This window comes from Oncorhynchus keta, unplaced genomic scaffold, assembly GCF_023373465.1.
Source record: "Oncorhynchus keta strain PuntledgeMale-10-30-2019 unplaced genomic scaffold, Oket_V2 Un_contig_448_pilon_pilon, whole genome shotgun sequence".
NCBI lineage: Eukaryota > Metazoa > Chordata > Actinopteri > Salmoniformes > Salmonidae > Oncorhynchus > Oncorhynchus keta.
This window is the reverse complement of record NW_026287799.1, coordinates 267501-283557: the sequence shown is the minus strand read 5'-3', so window position 1 is coordinate 283557 and position 16057 is coordinate 267501. Positions and strand designations below refer to the sequence as shown.

General features: G+C 47.0%; 1 protein-coding gene and 2 long non-coding RNA genes across 15 annotated transcripts in view; 2 read left to right on the top strand and 1 right to left on the bottom strand.

Annotated features, from left to right (window-relative positions):
- The window catches only part of ugdh (UDP-glucose 6-dehydrogenase), a 51481-nt gene extending 41609 nt beyond the window's left edge, over positions 1 to 9872 (top strand). For both annotated transcript variants that reach the window (XM_052509416.1, XM_052509415.1), the window contains exons 8-12: positions 2839 to 2969; positions 8010 to 8146; positions 8506 to 8597; positions 8765 to 8875; positions 9297 to 9872. In XM_052509416.1, the coding sequence (XP_052365376.1) occupies positions 2839 to 2969; positions 8010 to 8146; positions 8506 to 8597; positions 8765 to 8875; positions 9297 to 9410 (585 nt within the window). In that variant the 3' untranslated portion in view covers positions 9411 to 9872. The remainder of the gene's footprint in view (positions 1 to 2838; positions 2970 to 8009; positions 8147 to 8505; positions 8598 to 8764; positions 8876 to 9296) is intronic.
- Positions 9873 to 11071: 1199 nt separating this feature from the next.
- On the bottom strand, positions 11072 to 11948 carry LOC127924724 (uncharacterized). Its single transcript, XR_008118709.1, has 3 exons — positions 11937 to 11948; positions 11690 to 11800; positions 11072 to 11337 (listed from the first exon to the last, which is right to left on the bottom strand). It is a non-coding gene; the product is annotated as an uncharacterized LOC127924724 (long non-coding RNA).
- A 2927-nt stretch (positions 11949 to 14875) lies between these two features.
- Positions 14876 to 16057, top strand: part of LOC127924721 (uncharacterized) — a 1560-nt gene continuing 378 nt past the window's right edge. For 4 of the 12 annotated variants that reach the window (XR_008118707.1, XR_008118702.1, XR_008118706.1 and 1 more), the window contains exons 1-2: positions 14876 to 15001; positions 15315 to 15548. This is a non-coding gene — a long non-coding RNA (uncharacterized LOC127924721). Of the gene's footprint in view, positions 15002 to 15093; positions 15112 to 15314; positions 15549 to 15631; positions 15658 to 15898; positions 16029 to 16057 lie in introns of those variants that run through there. The other 8 variants (XR_008118697.1, XR_008118698.1, XR_008118703.1 and 5 more) reach the window with 6 other exon arrangements.

The window sequence follows — 16057 nt, the reverse complement described above, 5'->3', positions numbered from 1 at the left end:
AACACATGTGGAATGTGGTAACCATGGTAACATACGAACACGTGGAATGTGGAAACCATGGAACCATATCAATACATGTGGAATGTGGTAACCATGGTACCATACGAACACATGTGGAATGTGGTAACCATGGTACCATACGAACACATGTGGAATGTGGTAACCATGGTACCATACGAACACGTGGAATGTGGTAACCATGGTACCATACGAACACGTGGAATGTGGTAACCATGGTACCATACGAACACGTGGAATGTGGTAACCATGGTACCATACGAACACGTGGAATGTGGTAACCATGGTACACGTCTTAACATAGAGAATAGCTAAGGGTCAAGAGGAATGCCGAGTTATTGACGAATCAAAAAATCTAATTTTACGTGTCCATTTTTAAACCACAGTAAATCCACTCCACAGTGGCCAGTCAACTGTAAACTTGTCATCGCTCGACATCCCAAAGACGAACCACACTTCATTTGATACTGTTCACCTGTTACGGCTGCAATCCCGATATCGGGATATGACAACTACCAGTGAAAATAGAGGGCGCCAAATTCAAACCACAGAAATCTCTTAATTAGAATTCCTAAAACATACATGTGTTTGATATCATTTTAAAGCTATTCTCGTTGTTAATCCCACCAAAGTGTCCGCTTTCAAATAGGCTTTTCAGCGAAAGCACTACAAACGATTATGTTAAAGGTCTCCACCAAACCACAATAAGCACAGCCATTTTCTAGCAAAATATAGCATTCACAAAAACCAGATATAAAGATATAATTAATCACTAACCTTTGATGATCTTCATCAGATGACACTCATAGGACTTGTTTTGTTCGATAAAGTTCATATTTATATCCAAACAATATGAGTTTACATTGGCGCGTTAGATTCACTCGTTCCAAAAACATCCAGTGATTTTTGCATAGCCACATCGTTTCAACAGAAGTACTCATCATAAATGTAGATGATAATACAAGTTGTACTCATGGAATTATAGATATACCTCTCCTTAATGCAACCGCTGTGTCAGATTTTTTTTTTTTTTAAGTTTACGGGAAAAAGCAACCTATGCAATAATCTGAGACGGCGCTCAGAACAGTAGCCAAAGTAGCCTCCATGTTGGAGTCAACAGAAACCAGAAAATACATGATAAATGTTTCCTTACCTTTGGTGAGCTACATCAGAATGCAGTCCTAGGAATCTCAGGTCCACAATAAATGCTTGATTTGTTCGAAAATGTCCGTTATTTATGTCCAATTAACTACTTTGGTTAGCGCGTTCGGTAAACAATTCCAAAGTCACAAAGCGCGTCCACTATAACGTGACGAAATGTCCAAAAGTTCCGTAACAGTCAGTAGAAACATGTCAAGCGATGTACTGAATCGATCTTTAGAATGTTGTTTACATGTATCTTCAATAACGTTCCAACCGGAGAATTAGAATGACTTCAGATGACCGGTGGAACGCAGGTCCTTCCCCTGTGGACACACATGGTGAAAGCATGGTCCACTCGTGGCAGTGGTGACTATTTCCTGTGTCAATCGACCCCCCCCCCTTCACATTAGAGTCATCAGACACAGTTCTATTGACTGCTGACATCTAGTGGAAAGTGTAGGAAGTGAAAACTCATCCATATCTCGCTGTAATTTCAATGAGACCTTGGTTGAAAATCTGCCACCTCCAGAAAAAAAAAATTGAAGTGGAATTTTGCCTGCTTTATGAGTTCTGTTATACTCACAGACATAATTCAAACAGTTTTAGAAACTTCAGAGTGTTTTCTATCCAATACTATAATAATATATGCAAATATTAGCAACTATGACTGAGGAGCAGGCCGTTTGATATGGGCACCTTTCATCCAAGCTACTCAATACTGCCCCGGCAGCCATAAAAAGTAAACTCATTATTTGCATGTGTAAAGATAGTTACAACATGATAGTGCTTTGTTCTCCAACTCGTCTTGTGTCCTTTCTGTCATCCTGTGAACCCCGTTCATTGCTGCTCACAGCTATATTTATTATTATGCTTTCACCTCCTCCCCCTCTCTCCCTCCTCCTCCTCCTCCCTCCTCCTCCCTCTCCTCCTCCCCTCCTCCCTCTCCCTCCTCCCTCCTCCTCCTCCCTCTCTCCCTCTCTCCCTCCTCCTCCTCTCTCCCTCTCCCCTCCCTCCCTCTCCTCCTCCTCCCTCTCTCCTCCTCCTCTCCCCTCCCTCCTCCTCCCTCCTCCTCCCTCCCTCCCCTCCCCTCCCTCCCTCTCCCTCCCTCCCTCTCCCTCCTCCTCCCTCTCTCCCTCCCAACCTCCCCTCCCTCCTCCTCCCTCTCTCTCTCCCAACCTCTCCCCCTCCCTCCCCTCCTCCTCTCCTCTCTTTCCCTCCTCCCTCTCTCCCCCTCTCTCCTCCTCCTCCCTCTCCCTCCTCCTCTCTCCCTCCTCCCTCCTCCCCTCTCCCTCCTCCTCCCCCTCCCCTCCTCCTCCCTCCCTCCTCCCTCCCCTCCCCTCCCTCTCCCTCCTCCTCCCCTCCCCTCCTCCCTCTCCTCCTCCTCCCCTCCCCTCCTCTCCTCCTCCCTCCCTCCCTCTCCCTCCTCCTCCCCCTCTCCCCTCCCTCCTCCCCTCCCCCTCTCCCTCCTCCCTCTCCCACCTCCTCCCTCTCCCTCCTCCTCCCTCCTCTCCCTCCCCCTCCCTCCTCCTCCTCCCTCTCCCTCCCTCCTCCCCCTCCTCTCCCTCTCTCCCTCCCCCCCTCTCCCTCTCCCTCTCTCCCCCTCTCCCTCTCCCTCCCCTCCCTCCCTCTCCCTCCTCCTCCCCCTCTCTCCCTCTCCCTCCTCCTCCCTCTCTCCAGGTGATTGATATGAACGAGTACCAACGGAGGAGGTTTGCGTGTCGTATCATTGACTGTCTGTTTAACACAGTGACAGGGAAGAAGATCGCTCTGCTGGGATTCTCCTTTAAGAAAGACACTGGAGATACCAGGTATCTATTTCCTATCTTCTATTCTTCTCCTCTCCTCCTCGTTCCCTCTCTTCCTCCTCGTTCCCTCTCTTCCTCTCCTCCTCGTTCCCTCTCTTCCTCCTCGTTCCTTCTCTCCTCTCCTCCTCGTTCCCTCTCTTCCTCTCCTCCTCGTTCCCTCTCATTTACATTTAAATTTAAGTCATTTAGCAGACGCTCTTATCCAAAGCGACTTACTCCTCGTTCCCTCTCTTCCTCCTCGTTCCCTCTCTTCCTCCTCGTTCCTTCTCTCCTCCTCATTCCCTCTCTTCCTCTCCTCCTCGTTCCCTCTCCTCCTCCTCGTCCCCTCTCTTCCTCCTCGTCCCCTCTCTTCCTCCTCGTTCCCTCTCTTCCTCCTTGTTCCCTCTCTCCTCTCCTCCTTGTTCCCTCTTCCTCCTCATTCCCTCTCTTCCTCTCCTCCTCGTTCCCTCTCTCCTCTCCTCCTCGTTCCCTCTCTCCTCTCCTCCTCGTTCCCTCTCTTCCTCCTCGTTCCCTCTCTCCTCTCCTCCTCGTTCCCTCTCTTCCTCCTCGTTCCCTCTCCTCTCCTCCTCGTTCCCTTTCTTCCTCCTCGTTCCCTCTCTCCTCTCCTCCTCCTCGTTCCCTCTCTTCCTCTTCGTTCCCTCTCTTCCTCCTCGTTCCCCTCTCTTCCTCCTCGTTCCCTCTCTTCCTCCTCGTTCCCTCTCTTCCTCCTCGTTCCCTCTCTTCCTCCTCGTTCCCTCTCTCCTCTCTTCTTCCTCGTTCCCTCTCTCCTCTCCTCCTCGTTCCCTCTCTTCCTCCTCGTTCCCTCTCTCCTCTCCTCCTCGTTCCCTCTCTTCCTCCTCGTTCCCTCTCTTCCTCCTCGTTCCCTCTCCTCTCCTCCTCGTTCCCTTTCTTCCTCCTCGTTCCCTCTCTCCTCTCCTCCTCCTCGTTCCCTCTCTTCCTCCTCGTTCCCTCTCTTCCTCTTCGTTCCCTCTCTCCTCTCCTCCTCGTTCCCCCTCTCCTCTCCTCGTTCCCTCTCTTCCTCCTCGTTCCCTCTCTCCTCTCCTCCTCCTCATTCCCTCTCTTCCTCCTCGTTCCCTCTCTTCCTCTTCGTTCCCTCTCTCCTCTCCTCCTCGTTCCCCCTCTCCTCTCCTCTCCTCGTTCCCTCTCTTCCTCCTCGTTCCCTCTCTCCTCTCCTCCTCGTTCCCTCTCTCCTCTCCTCCTCGTTCCCTCTCTCCTCTCCTCCTCGTTCCCCCTCTCCTCTCCACCTCGTTCCCTCTCTCCTCTCCTCCTCGTTCCCTCTCCTCTCCTCGTTCCCTCTCTCCTCTCCTCCTCGTTCCCTCTCCTCTCCTCGTTCCCTCTCTCCTCTTTCTTCTCTTGTTGAAACATCAATTCCTTTACTCTCTCCTCTCCTTGTTCCCTCTCTCCTCTCCTCGTTCCCTCTCAATTCCTTTACTCTCTCTCAATTCAAGGGTCTTTATTTCATGGGAAACTTAGATGAGTAGATGATAAACAAAAGTGAAATAAACAATTAAAATGAACAGTAAACATTACACTCACAGAAGTTCCAAAAGAATAAAGACATTTTAAATGTCATATTATGTCTATATACAGTGTTGTAACAATGTGAAAATAAATAAGCATAAATATGGGTTGTATTTACAATGGTGTTTGTTCTTCACTGGTTTCTCGTGGCAACAGGTCACAAATCTTGCTGCTGTGATGTCACCCAGTAGATATGGGAGTTTATCAAGATGGGATTTGTTTTATAATTCTTTGTGAATCTGTGTAATCTGAAGTAAATATGTGTCTCTAATATGGTCATACATTGGTCAGGAGGTTAGGAAGTGCAGCTTAGTTTCCACCTCATTTTGTGGGCAGTGAGCACATAGCCTGTCTTCTCTTGAGAGCCATGTCTGCCTACGGCGGCCTTTCTCAATAGCAAGGCTATTTCTCATGATGTGGTTGGGTCTAATTGTGCTGCTGTCCTGGGACTCTGTAGGGTGTGTTTGTGAACAGAGCCCCAGGACCAGCTTGCTTAGGGGATTCTTCTCCAGGTTCATCTCTCTGTAGGTGATGGCTTTGTTATGGAAGGTTTGGGCATCGCTTCCTTTTAGGTGGTTATAGAATTTAACAGCTCTTTTCTGGATTTTGATAATTAGTGGGTATCGGCCTAATGCATTATTTGGTGTTCTACGTTGTACACGGAGGATATTTTTGCAGAATTCTTCATGCAGAGTCTCAGTTTGGTGTTTGTCCCATTTTGTGAATTCTTGGTTGGTGAGCGGACCCGAGACCTCACAACCATAAAGAGCAATGGGCTCTATGACTGATTCAAGTATTTTTAGCCAGATCCTAATTGGTATGTTGAATTTGATCTTCCTTTTGATGGCATAGAAGGTTCTTCTTACCTTGTCTCTCAGATCGTTCACAGCTTTGTGGAAGTTACCTGTGGCGCTGATGTTTTGGCCGAGGTCTGTATAGTTTTTTGTGTGTTCTAGGACAACGGTGTCGAGATGGAATTTGTATTTGTGGTCCTGGTGACTGGACCTTTTTTGGAACACCATTATTTTGGTCTTACTGAGATTTACTGTCAGGGCCCAGGTCTGACAGAATCTGTGCATAAGATCTAGGTGCTGCTGAAGGCCCTCCTTGGTTGGTGACAGAAGCACCGGATCATCAGCAAACAGTAGATATTTGACTTCAGATTCTAGCAGGTTGAGGCCGGGTGCTGCAGACTGTTCTAGTGCCCTCGCCAATTCGTTGATATAAATGTTGAAGAGGGTGGGGCTTAAGCTGCATCCCTGTCTCACCCCACGGTCTCTTGGGAAGAAATGTGTGTGTTCTTTGACAATTTTAAATGCACAATTGTTGTTTGTGTACATGGATTTTATAATGTCATATGTTTTACCCCCAACACCACTTTCCATCAGTTTGTATAGCAGACCCTCATGCCAAATTGAGTCCAAAGCTTTTTTTAAATCAACAAAGCATGAGAAGACTTTGCCTTTGTTTTGGTTTGTTTGGTTGTCAATTAGGGTGTGCAGGGTGAATACGTGGTCTGTCGTACGGTAATTTGGTAAAAAGCCAATTTGACATTTGCTCAGTACATTGTTGAGGAAATGTACGAGTCTAATAATAATGCAGAGGATTTTCCCAAGGTTGCTGTTGACCCACGGTAGTTATTGGGGTCAAATTTGTCTCTCTCTGTCTCTATTTTGTGTAGTACCTGTCTCTCTCTCTCCTCGGTCTCCTCTCTCTCTCCTCGGTCTCCTCTCTCTGTCCCCTCGGTCTCCTCTCTCTCTGTCCCCTCTCTCTCTCCTCGGTCTCCTCTCTCTCTGTCCCGTCTCTCTCTCCTCGGTCTCCATCTCGTGTGTATCAGGTTAACCTCTTGCTCCTACCTGACACGCAGGCGTCCCATCTAGACATCTGGAAATGCAAATGCGCTACGCTAAATGCTAATAGTACTAGTTAAAACTCAAACGTTCATTAAAATACACATGCAGGGTATTGAATTAAAGCTACACTCGTTGTGAATCCAGGCAACAAGTCAGATTTTTAAAATGCTTTTCGGCGAAAGCATGAGAAGCTATTATCTGATAGCATGTAACACCCCAATAGACCCGCAGGGACGTAAACAAAATAATTAGCATAGTCGGCGCTACACAAAACGCACAAATAAAATATAAAACATTCATTACCTTTGACCATCTTCTTTGTTGGCACTCTAGATGTCCCATAAACATCACTATTGGGTCTTTTCTTTCGATTACATCGGTCCATATAGCCTAGATATCGATCTATGAAGACTGTGTGATCAACGAAAAAAACTGTGTTTTATAACGTAACGTCATTTTTTTAAATTAAAAAAGTTGACGATGAACTTTCACAAAACACTTCGAAATACTTTTGTAATGCAACTTTAGGTATTAGTAAACGTTAATAAGCGATCAAATTGATCACGAGGCGATGTATATTCTATAGCTGTACGTCTGGAAATAATGTCAGGGTAAATCTCAACAAAATATCCGGTCGGAGACCGGAAGAACTGCGCTGCCCTGTGTCTGTTTGACCAAGTAACAAATCATAGGCAAATGATAAGACTTATTTATTATGACAAGACTGTTGACATCGTGGGAAGCTGTAGGTATTGCAACCTCGGCCCCATTTAATGTGCTTCACGTTTAACAATGGGTTGAAGTGGAGCATGGATATATTTTCCCATTTTCAGTGATCAGATTTTCCTGCACTTTTCGATGAAACGCACGTTCTGTTATAGTCACAGCCGTGATTTAACCAGTTTTATAAACGTCTGAGTGTTTTCTATCCACACATACTAATCATATGCATATACTATATTCCTGGCATGAGTAGCAGGGCGCTGAAATGTTGCGCGATTTTTAACAGAATGTTCGAAAAAGTAGGGGGTAGGAGTAACAGGTTAATATGTGTGTGTGTGTGTGTGTGTGTGTGTGTGTGTGTGTGTGTGTGTGTGTCAGGTTAATCAGTGTGTGTGTGTGTGTGTGTGGTTAATGTGTGTGTGTGTGTGTGTGTGTGTGTGTGTGTGTGTGTGTGTGTGTGTGTGTGTGTGTGTGTGTGTGTGTGTGTGTGTGTGTGTGTGTGTGTGTGTGTGTGTGTGTGTGTGTGTGTGTTTGTCAGGTTAATCAGTGTGTAAGGGTAAAGTGCATGTCTTGGAACCTTGACCTGATATACTCATAGAACACACATTAACCCCCCCCACCCCACCAGAGTTAATCATTCATATTATGGGATGCCAGGTAGCTTAGCGATTTAAGATTGTTGGGCCAGTACTGAAAGGTTGCTGGTTCAAATCTTCCAGTCGACAAGGTGGGAGAGAAAAATCGATCTATGTCCTTGAGCAAGGCACTTAACCTAAACTGCTCCTGTAAGCCTGCTAAATGACTGACGTGTGTGTGTGTGTGTGTGTGTGTGTGTGTGTGTGTGTGTGTGTGTGTGTGTGTGTGTGTGTGTGTGTGTGTGTGTGTGTGTGTGTGTGTGTGTGTGTGTGTGTGTGTGTGTGTGTGTGTGTGTGTGTGTGTCTTTCAGGGAGTCTTCTAGTATCTATATATCTAAGTACCTGATGGACGAGGGAGCCAAGCTCCACATCTACGACCCCAAAGTCCTGAAGGAACAAATCATTCTGGACCTCTCTCAACCACACATCTCTGAAGACCCTCACAGAGGTAGAGGAGGGAGGGGGGGCCTGTCTGTCTGCCTGTCTGCCTGTCTGTCTGTCTGCCTGTCTGTCTGTCTGTCTGTCTGTCTGTCTGTCTGTCTGTCTGTCTGTCTGAGCTGGTCACAGTGTCTATGTGACAGTGTATCTGTGTATTGTAGTGTCTATGTGATGGTGTATCTGTGTATTGTAGTGTCTATGTATCTGTGTATTGTAGTGTCTATGTGATGGTGTATCTGTGTATTGTAGTGTCTATGTGATGGTGTATCTGTGTATTGTAGTGTCTATGTATCTGTGTATTGTAGTGTCTATGTGATGGTGTATCTGTGTATTGTAGTGTCTGAGTGACGGTGTATCTGTGTATTGTAGTGTCTGAGCTGGTCACAGTGTCAGTGGATCCCTACCAGGCCTGTCAGGGGGCTCACGCTCTGGTCGTCTGCACCGAGTGGGACATGTTTAAGGTGAGAGACACACACACACTAATCCAATCCTATAAACACCTAACATCAACTGTGTGTGTGTGTGTGTGTGTGTGTGTGTGTGTGTGTGTGTGTGTGTGTGTGTGTGTGTGTGTGTGTGTGTGTGTGTGTGTGTGTGTGTGTGTGTGTGTGTGTGTGTGTGTGTGTAGGAGCTGGACTATGAGATGATCTATGACCACATGTTGAAACCAGCGTTTCTGTTTGACGGCCGTCGCCTGTTGGACCAGCTCCACCCCCGTCTGCAGAACATTGGCTTCCAGGTACACACACACACACACACACACACACACAGAGACACACTCACACACACACACACACACACACACACACACACACTCACTCACTCACTCACTCACTCACTCACTCACTCACTCACTCACTCACCCACACACACACACACACACACACACACTGTCTGTGTCTGTCTCTCTCTCTCTGTCTCTCTGTGTCTCATTTTTCCAAAGTCCTACATTATACAACAGTCTGATAGTCGTGTGATTCGCTTAGTATTTTTAATTGATTAGCATGTTACTCAGTAAATCCCCCCCCTAAGTTCCACTCCATACCCCCCCAGCATGTCAGGCCTGGGGGGGACGAGGTTCACTCTGTACACACACCCAGTAAAACTATGTTCTCACTACAATAACCAGACTGCATCTCCTCTGTGTGTGTTTCCTGCAGATCGAAACCATCGGTAAGACGGTGACGACATCTCGTATTCCCTACACACCCACGGCCGGAGTCCCTCGTATCAGCATCGACCCTGAACCCCCGACCAAGAAGACCAAAGTCTGACTCTGACACACACACACCCCTCAGCATCGACCCTGAACCCCCGACCAAGAAGACCAACGTCTGACTCACACCCCTCAGCATCAACCCTGAACCCCCGACCAAGAAGACCAACGTCTGACTCAGACCCCTCAGCATCAACCCTGAACCCCCGACCAAGAAGACCAACGTCTGACTCACACCCCTCAGAATCAACCCTGAACCCCCGACCAAGAAGACCAACGTCTGACTCACACCCCTCAGCATCAACCCTGAACCCCCGACCAAGAAGACCAACGTCTGACTCACACCCCTCAGAATCAACCCTGAACCCCCGACCAAGAAGACCAAAGTCTGACTCACACCCCTCAGCATCAACCTTGAACCCCCGACCAAGAAGACCAACGTCTGACTCACACCCCTCAGAATCAACCCTGAACCCCCGACCAAGAAGACCAACGTCTGACTCACACCCCTCAGAATCAACCCTGAACCCCCGACCAAGAAGACCAACGTCTGACTCACACCCCTCAGAATCAACCCTGAACCCCCGACCAAGAAGACCAACGTCTGACTCACACCCCTCAGAATCCATCCCCCCCTCCTCCTTATCTACCATTATTCTTCCTCTACGAGGACAATCATTGATAATCAATACGTTTTGATGCTGCCGGTTTTATTTCCTGTTATAACTGACCAATCACATTAGTACTGTCTCATTTCATGTTATAACCGGCCAATCACATTAATACTGTCTCATTTCATGTTATAACCGGCCAATCACATTAATACGGCCTCATTTCCTGTTATAACCGGCCAATCACATTAATACGGCCTCATTTCCTGTTATAACCGGCCAATCACATTAATACTGTCTCATTTCCTGTTATAACCGGCCAATCACATTAATACGGCCTCATTTCCTGTTATAACCGGCCAATCACATTAATACTGTCTCATTTCCTGTTATAACCGGCCAATCACATTAATACGGCCTCATTTCCTGTTATAACCGGCCAATCACATTAATACTGTCTCATTTCCTGTTATAACCGGCCAATCACATTAATACTTTCTCATTTCCTGTTATAACCGGCCAATCACATTAATACTGCCTCATTTCCTGTTATAACCGGCCAATCACATTAATACTGTCTCATTTCATGTTATAACTAGCCAATCACATTAATACTGTCTCATTTCATGTTATAACTAGCCAATCACATTAATACTGTCTCATTTCATGTTATAACTAGCCAATCACATTAATACTGCCTCTCATTTCATGTTGAAACTGACCAATCACGTTAATACTGCCTCTCATTTCCTGTTGTAACTGGCAAATCACTGGTTCCGATTTTATACAGACAGAAATAGTGTCTTAAATAACGTCCCCTTTCATGGTGCTCTCCTGGTCCAACGTACGGCCCTATAGAGGGTGATCCTTTCATATTCCTGCCTTTTTATATAGACTGGTGATGTCATCAACCTGCGACCTAAATAACATCCCCTTTCATGGTGCTCTCCTGGTCCAACGTACGGCCCTATAGAGGGTGATCCTTTAATATCCTGCCTTTATATATAGACTGGTGATGTCATCAACCTGCGACCTAAATAACGCCCCTTTCATGGTGCTCTCCTGGTCCAACGTACGGCCCTATAGAGGGTGATCCTTTAATATCCTGCCTTTATATATAGACTGGTGATGTCATCAACCTGCGACCTAAATAACGTCCCCTTTCATGGTGCTCTCCTGGTCCAACGTACGGCCCTATAGAGGGTGATCCTTTAATATCCTGCCTTTATATATAGACTGGTGATGTCATCAACCTGCGACCTAAATAACGTCCCCTTTCATGGTGCTCTCCTGGTCCAACGTACGGCCCTATAGAGGGTGATCCTTTCATATCCTGCCTTTATATATAGACTGGTGATGTCATCAACCTGCGACCTAAATAACATCCCCTTTCATGGTGCTCTCCTGGTCCAACGTACGGGGTCTATAGAGGGTGATCCTTTAATATCCTGCCTTTATATATAGACTGGTGATGTCATCAACCTGCGGGGTCTACCTAAATAACGGGACCCCTTTCATGGTGCTCTCCTGGTCCAACGTACGGCCCTATAGAGGGTGATCCTTAATATCCTGCCTTTATATATAGACTGGTGATGTCATCAACCTGCGACCTAAATAACGGGGTCCCCTTTCATGGTGCTCTCCTGGTCCAACGTAGGCCCTATAGAGGGTGATCCTTTAATATCCTGCCTTTTTATATAGACTGGTGATGTCATCAACCTGCAACCTAAATAACGCCCCCTTTCATGGTGCTCTCCTGGTCCAACGTACGGCCCTATAGAGGGTGTCATTTCAGATTGAACAGCTCCTATGGGCCTTGACTGGTGATGTCATCAACCTGGGCCCTACTTAAATAAAACAAGATGTGAACTGTCATCACAGACTCTCTCTTTGTTACTGCTTCAGGTATTAGTGTTCAACCTATAATTATATAGTGTTCCTCCCTATGGGCCTTGACTGGTGATGTCATCAACCTGCGACTTCAACCTATAATTATATAGTGTTTCCTATGGGCCTTGGTCTAAGAGTAGTGCACTATATATACAGAGTAGAGACCAGGGAACCGTTTGGGACGTCCCCAGACTAGACAGGGGTCTAAGAGTAGTGCACTATATATACAGAGTAGAGACCAGGGAGCCGTTTGGGACGTCCCCAGACTAGACAGGGGTCTAAGAGTAGTGCACTATATATACAGAGTAGGGACCAGGGAGCCGTTTGGGCCGTTTAGTGCACTATGGGCCCTAGTTCCTTATTCCCTACCTAGTGCACTATGGGCCCTAGTTCCTTATTCCCTATCTAGTGCACTATGGGCCCTAGTTCCTTATTCCCTATCTAGTGCACTATGGGCCCTAGTTCCTTATTCCCTATCTAGTTCACTATGGGCCCTAGTTCCTTATTCCCTATCTAGTTCACTATGGGCCCTAGTTCCTTATTCCCTATCTAGTGCACTATGGGCCCTAGTTCCTTATTCCCTATCTAGTGCACTATGGGCCCTAGTTCCTTATTCCCTATCTAGTGCACTATGGGCCCTAGTTCCTTATTCCCTATCTAGTGCACTATGGGCCCTAGTTCCTTATTCCCTATCTAGTGCACTATGGGCCCTAGTTCCTTATTCCCTATCTAGTGCACTATGGGCCCTAGTTCCTTATTCTATCTCCAGTGCACTATGGGCCCTAGTTCCTTATTCCCTATCTAGTGCACTATGGGCCCTAGTTCCTTATTCCCTATCTAGTGCACTATGGGCCCTAGTTCCTTATTGCCTATCTAGTGCACTATGGGCCCTAGTTCCTTATTCCCTATCTAGTGCACTATGGGCCCTAGTTCCTTATTGCCTATCTAGTGCACTATGGGCCCTAGTTCCTTATTCCCTATCTAGTGCACTATGGGCCCTAGTTCCTTATTCCCTATCTAGTGCACTATGGGCCTTAGTTCCTTATTCCCTATCTAGTGCACTATGGGCCCTAGTTCCTTATTCCCTATCTAGTGCACTATGGGCCCTAGTTCCTTATTCCCTATCTAGTTCACTATGGGCCCTAGTTCCTTATTGCCTATCTAGTGCACTATGGGCCCTAGTTCCTTATTCCCTATCTAGTGCACTATGGGCCCTAGTTCCTTATTCCCTACCTAGTGCACTATGGGCCCTAGTTCCTTATTCCCTACCTAGTGCACTATGGGCCCTAGTTCCTTATTCCCTATCTAGTGCACTATGGGCCCTAGTTCCTTATTCCCTATCTAGTGCACTATGGGCCCTAGTTCCTTATTCCCTATCTAGTGCACTATGGGCCCTAGTTCCTTATTCCCTATCTAGTGCACTATGGGCCCTAGTTCCTTATTCCCTATCTAGTGCACTATGGGCCCTAGTTCCTTATTCCCTATCTAGTGCACTATGGGCCCTAGTTCCTTATTCCCTATCTAGTGCACTATGGGCCCTAGTTCCTTATACCCTATCTAGTGCACTATGGGCCCTAGTTCCTTATTCCCTATCTAGTGCACTATGGGCCCTAGTTCCTTATTCCCTATCTAGTGCACTATGGGCCCTAGTTCCTTATTCCCTATCTAGTTCACTATGGGCCCTAGTTCCTTATTCCCTATCTAGTGCACTATGGGCCCTAGTTCCTTATTCCCTATCTAGTGCACTATGGGCCCTAGTTCCTTATTCCCTATCTAGTGCACTATGGGCCCTAGTTCCTTATTCCCTATCTAGTGCACTATGGGCCCTAGTTCCTTATTCCCTATCTAGTGCACTATGGGCCCTAGTTCCTTATTCCCTATCTAGTGCACTATGGGCCCTAGTTCCTTATTCCCTATCTAGTGCACTACATAGTTCCTTAATAGGGTGCTTTTCCCTATCTAGTACGTATTCAGTCTGTCCATTAACCCACTAGATTCATATTGCTCCAATCACACACACACACACACACACACACACACACACACACACACACACACACACACACACACACACACACACACACACACACACACACACACACACACACACACACACACACTGGAATGATAAGCCATGATTTAATACTTTTAATGTACAACAGTCATTATAAAACACACCGATCACATAGCAACACTCCAAGTCACATAGCAACACACCGATCACATAGCAACACACCGATCACATAGCAACACACCGATCACATAGCAACCCCTCAAGTCATTCTCTCTCATCCGAGTATCATGTCAATAATCTAATTATTGTGTTGGGGAGTTAAAACTGGGACCGTTCTCTGGCTTCGTCTCAAAATGGCCCCCCGATACCCTATATAGTGGACTACTGGCCCCCTATATAGTGGACTACTGGCCCCCTATATAGTGGACGACTGGCCCCCTATTCCCTATATAGTGGACTACTGGCCCCCTATATAGTGGACTACTGGCCCCCTATTCCCTATATAGTGGACTACTGGCCCCCTATTCCCTATATAGTGGACTACTGGCCCCCGATACCCTATATAGTGGACTACTGGCCCCCTATTCCCTATATAGTGGACTACTGGCCCCCTATATAGTGGACTACTGGCCCCCTATATAGTGGACTACTACTAGTAGTGAATAGGATGGCATCTGGGACTGCCATTCCAACAACCCCCCAAACACCTTCCTTCTTTAAGTGGTGTATTGCCCAACCGTAAATGGTCCCCCTACCCTCCTGATGCGTGGTCAACTCAGGTTGACTGTGTGAATGTGTGTGTTGCTGACTGGTAGTGAATAGGGGGCCAGTAGTCCACTATATAGGGTATCGGGGACCGTTCTCTGGCTACCCTCCTGATGCGTTGGTCAACTCAGGTTGACTGTGTGAATGTGTGTGTTGCTGACTGGTAGTGAATAGGGGGCCAGTAGTCCACTATATAGGGTATCGGGGACCGTTCTCTGGCTACCCTCCTGATGCGTTGGTCAACTCAGGTTGACTGTGTGAATGTGTGTGTTGCTGACTGGTAGGGATCATACATCTATAGCCTGTGGTGGACTGGAGGGTCGACCCCCCTTTGTCTTCCCAGGTAATTACCCCCCTTTGTCTTCCCAGGTAATTACCCCCCCTTTATCTTCCCAGGTAATTACCCCCTTTGTCTTCCCAGGTAATTATCCCCCCCAGGTTATCTTCCCCAGGTAATTACCCCCCCTTTATCTTCCCAGGTAATTACCCCCCTTTATCTTCCAGGTAATTACCCCCTTTATCTTCCCAGGTAATTACCCCCCTTTGTCTTCCCAGGTAATTACCCCCTTTATCTTCCCAGGTAATTACCCCCTTTATCTTCCCAGGTAATTAACCCCCTTTGTCTTCCCAGGTAATTACCCCCCTTTATCTTCCCAGGTAATTACCCCCTTTGTCTTCCCAGGTAATTACCCCCCTTTATCTTCCCAGGTAATTACCCCCCTTTATCTTCCCAGGTAATTACCCCCCTTTATCTTCCCAGGTAATTACCCCCCTTTGTCTTCCCAGGTAATTACCCCCCTTTATCTTCCCAGGTAATTACCCCCCTTTATCTTCCCAGGTAATTACCCCCCTTTATCTTCCCAGGTAATTACCCCCCTTTATCTTCCCAGGTAATTACCCCCCTTTATCTTCCCAGGTAATTACCCCCTTTATCTTCCCAGGTAATTACCCCCCCCCTTATCTTCCCAGGTATTTACCCTACCCCCTTTATCTTCCCAGGTAATTACCCCCCTTTATCTTCCCAGGTAATTACCCCCCCTTTATCTTCCCAGGTAATTACCCCCCCCTTATCTTCCCAGGTATTTACCCTACCCCCTTTATCTTCCCAGGTAATTACTCCCCCTTTATCTTCCCAGGTATTTACCCCCCTTTATCCTCCCAGGTAATTACTCCCCCTTTATCTTCCCAGGTATTTACCCCCCTTTGTCTTCCCAGGTAATTACCCCCTTTACCTTCCCAGGTAATTACCCCCCTTTACCTTCCCAGGTAATTACCCCCCTTTATCTTCCCAGGTAATTACCCCCCTTTATCTTCCCGGGTAATTACCCCCCTTTATCTTCCCGGGTAATTACCCCCCTTTATCTTCCCAGGTAATTACCCCCCTTTATCTTCCCAGGTAATTACACCCCCTTTATCTTCCCAGGT